At 65.1% G+C, this 387-nt stretch overlaps 1 protein-coding gene across 1 annotated transcript in view; it reads left to right on the top strand.

Moving 5' to 3' along the window:
• Positions 1-387, top strand: part of SLC11A1 (solute carrier family 11 (proton-coupled divalent metal ion transporter), member 1) — a gene marked incomplete at its 3' end in the record, with an annotated part of 6,260 nt that overhangs the window by 2,121 nt on the left and 3,752 nt on the right. Inside the window, exon 4 of the mRNA XM_010023239.1 lies at positions 107-226. Coding sequence (XP_010021541.1) covers positions 107-226 — 120 coding nt within the window. The remainder of the gene's footprint in view (positions 1-106; positions 227-387) is intronic.

Here is a 387-nt window from a genome sequence, read left to right as displayed (position 1 = left end):
CTCCTCTTCCCCCTGTCCCTGGGCTGGATGATAACCTTGCTGGGAGCCCCGGTGGCCGCATCCTGCCCGGTGCCCAGCTCCTGCTGCCTCCCTCCTGCTCCCCCAGCTGCTGTGGGTGCTGCTGTGGGCCACCATCCTGGGACTGCTGTGCCAGCGCCTGGCCATCCGGCTGGGAGTGGTGACTGGGAAGGACCTGGGCGAGATCTGCTACCTCTATTACCCCAAGGTGAGCACCGCGGGGAGCTCCCCTGGGGTCACAGCCTTGGGGTTAACCCCATGCTAGAGCTAGTGATGATCCTGGCAGGATGGAGAGGAGCACGAAGATGCTGTGTGGGCCCCACCTCTCCCAGGGACTCCCCAAAACTCTTCCAGCCCCAGTGCCCCCTA

The sequence above is a fragment of the Nestor notabilis genome, unplaced genomic scaffold (assembly GCF_000696875.1).
Source record: "Nestor notabilis isolate BGI_N333 unplaced genomic scaffold, ASM69687v1 scaffold16481, whole genome shotgun sequence".
NCBI lineage: Eukaryota > Metazoa > Chordata > Aves > Psittaciformes > Psittacidae > Nestor > Nestor notabilis.
Note: the sequence above shows the minus strand (reverse complement) of the source record. Positions and strands in the feature narration are given on the sequence as shown.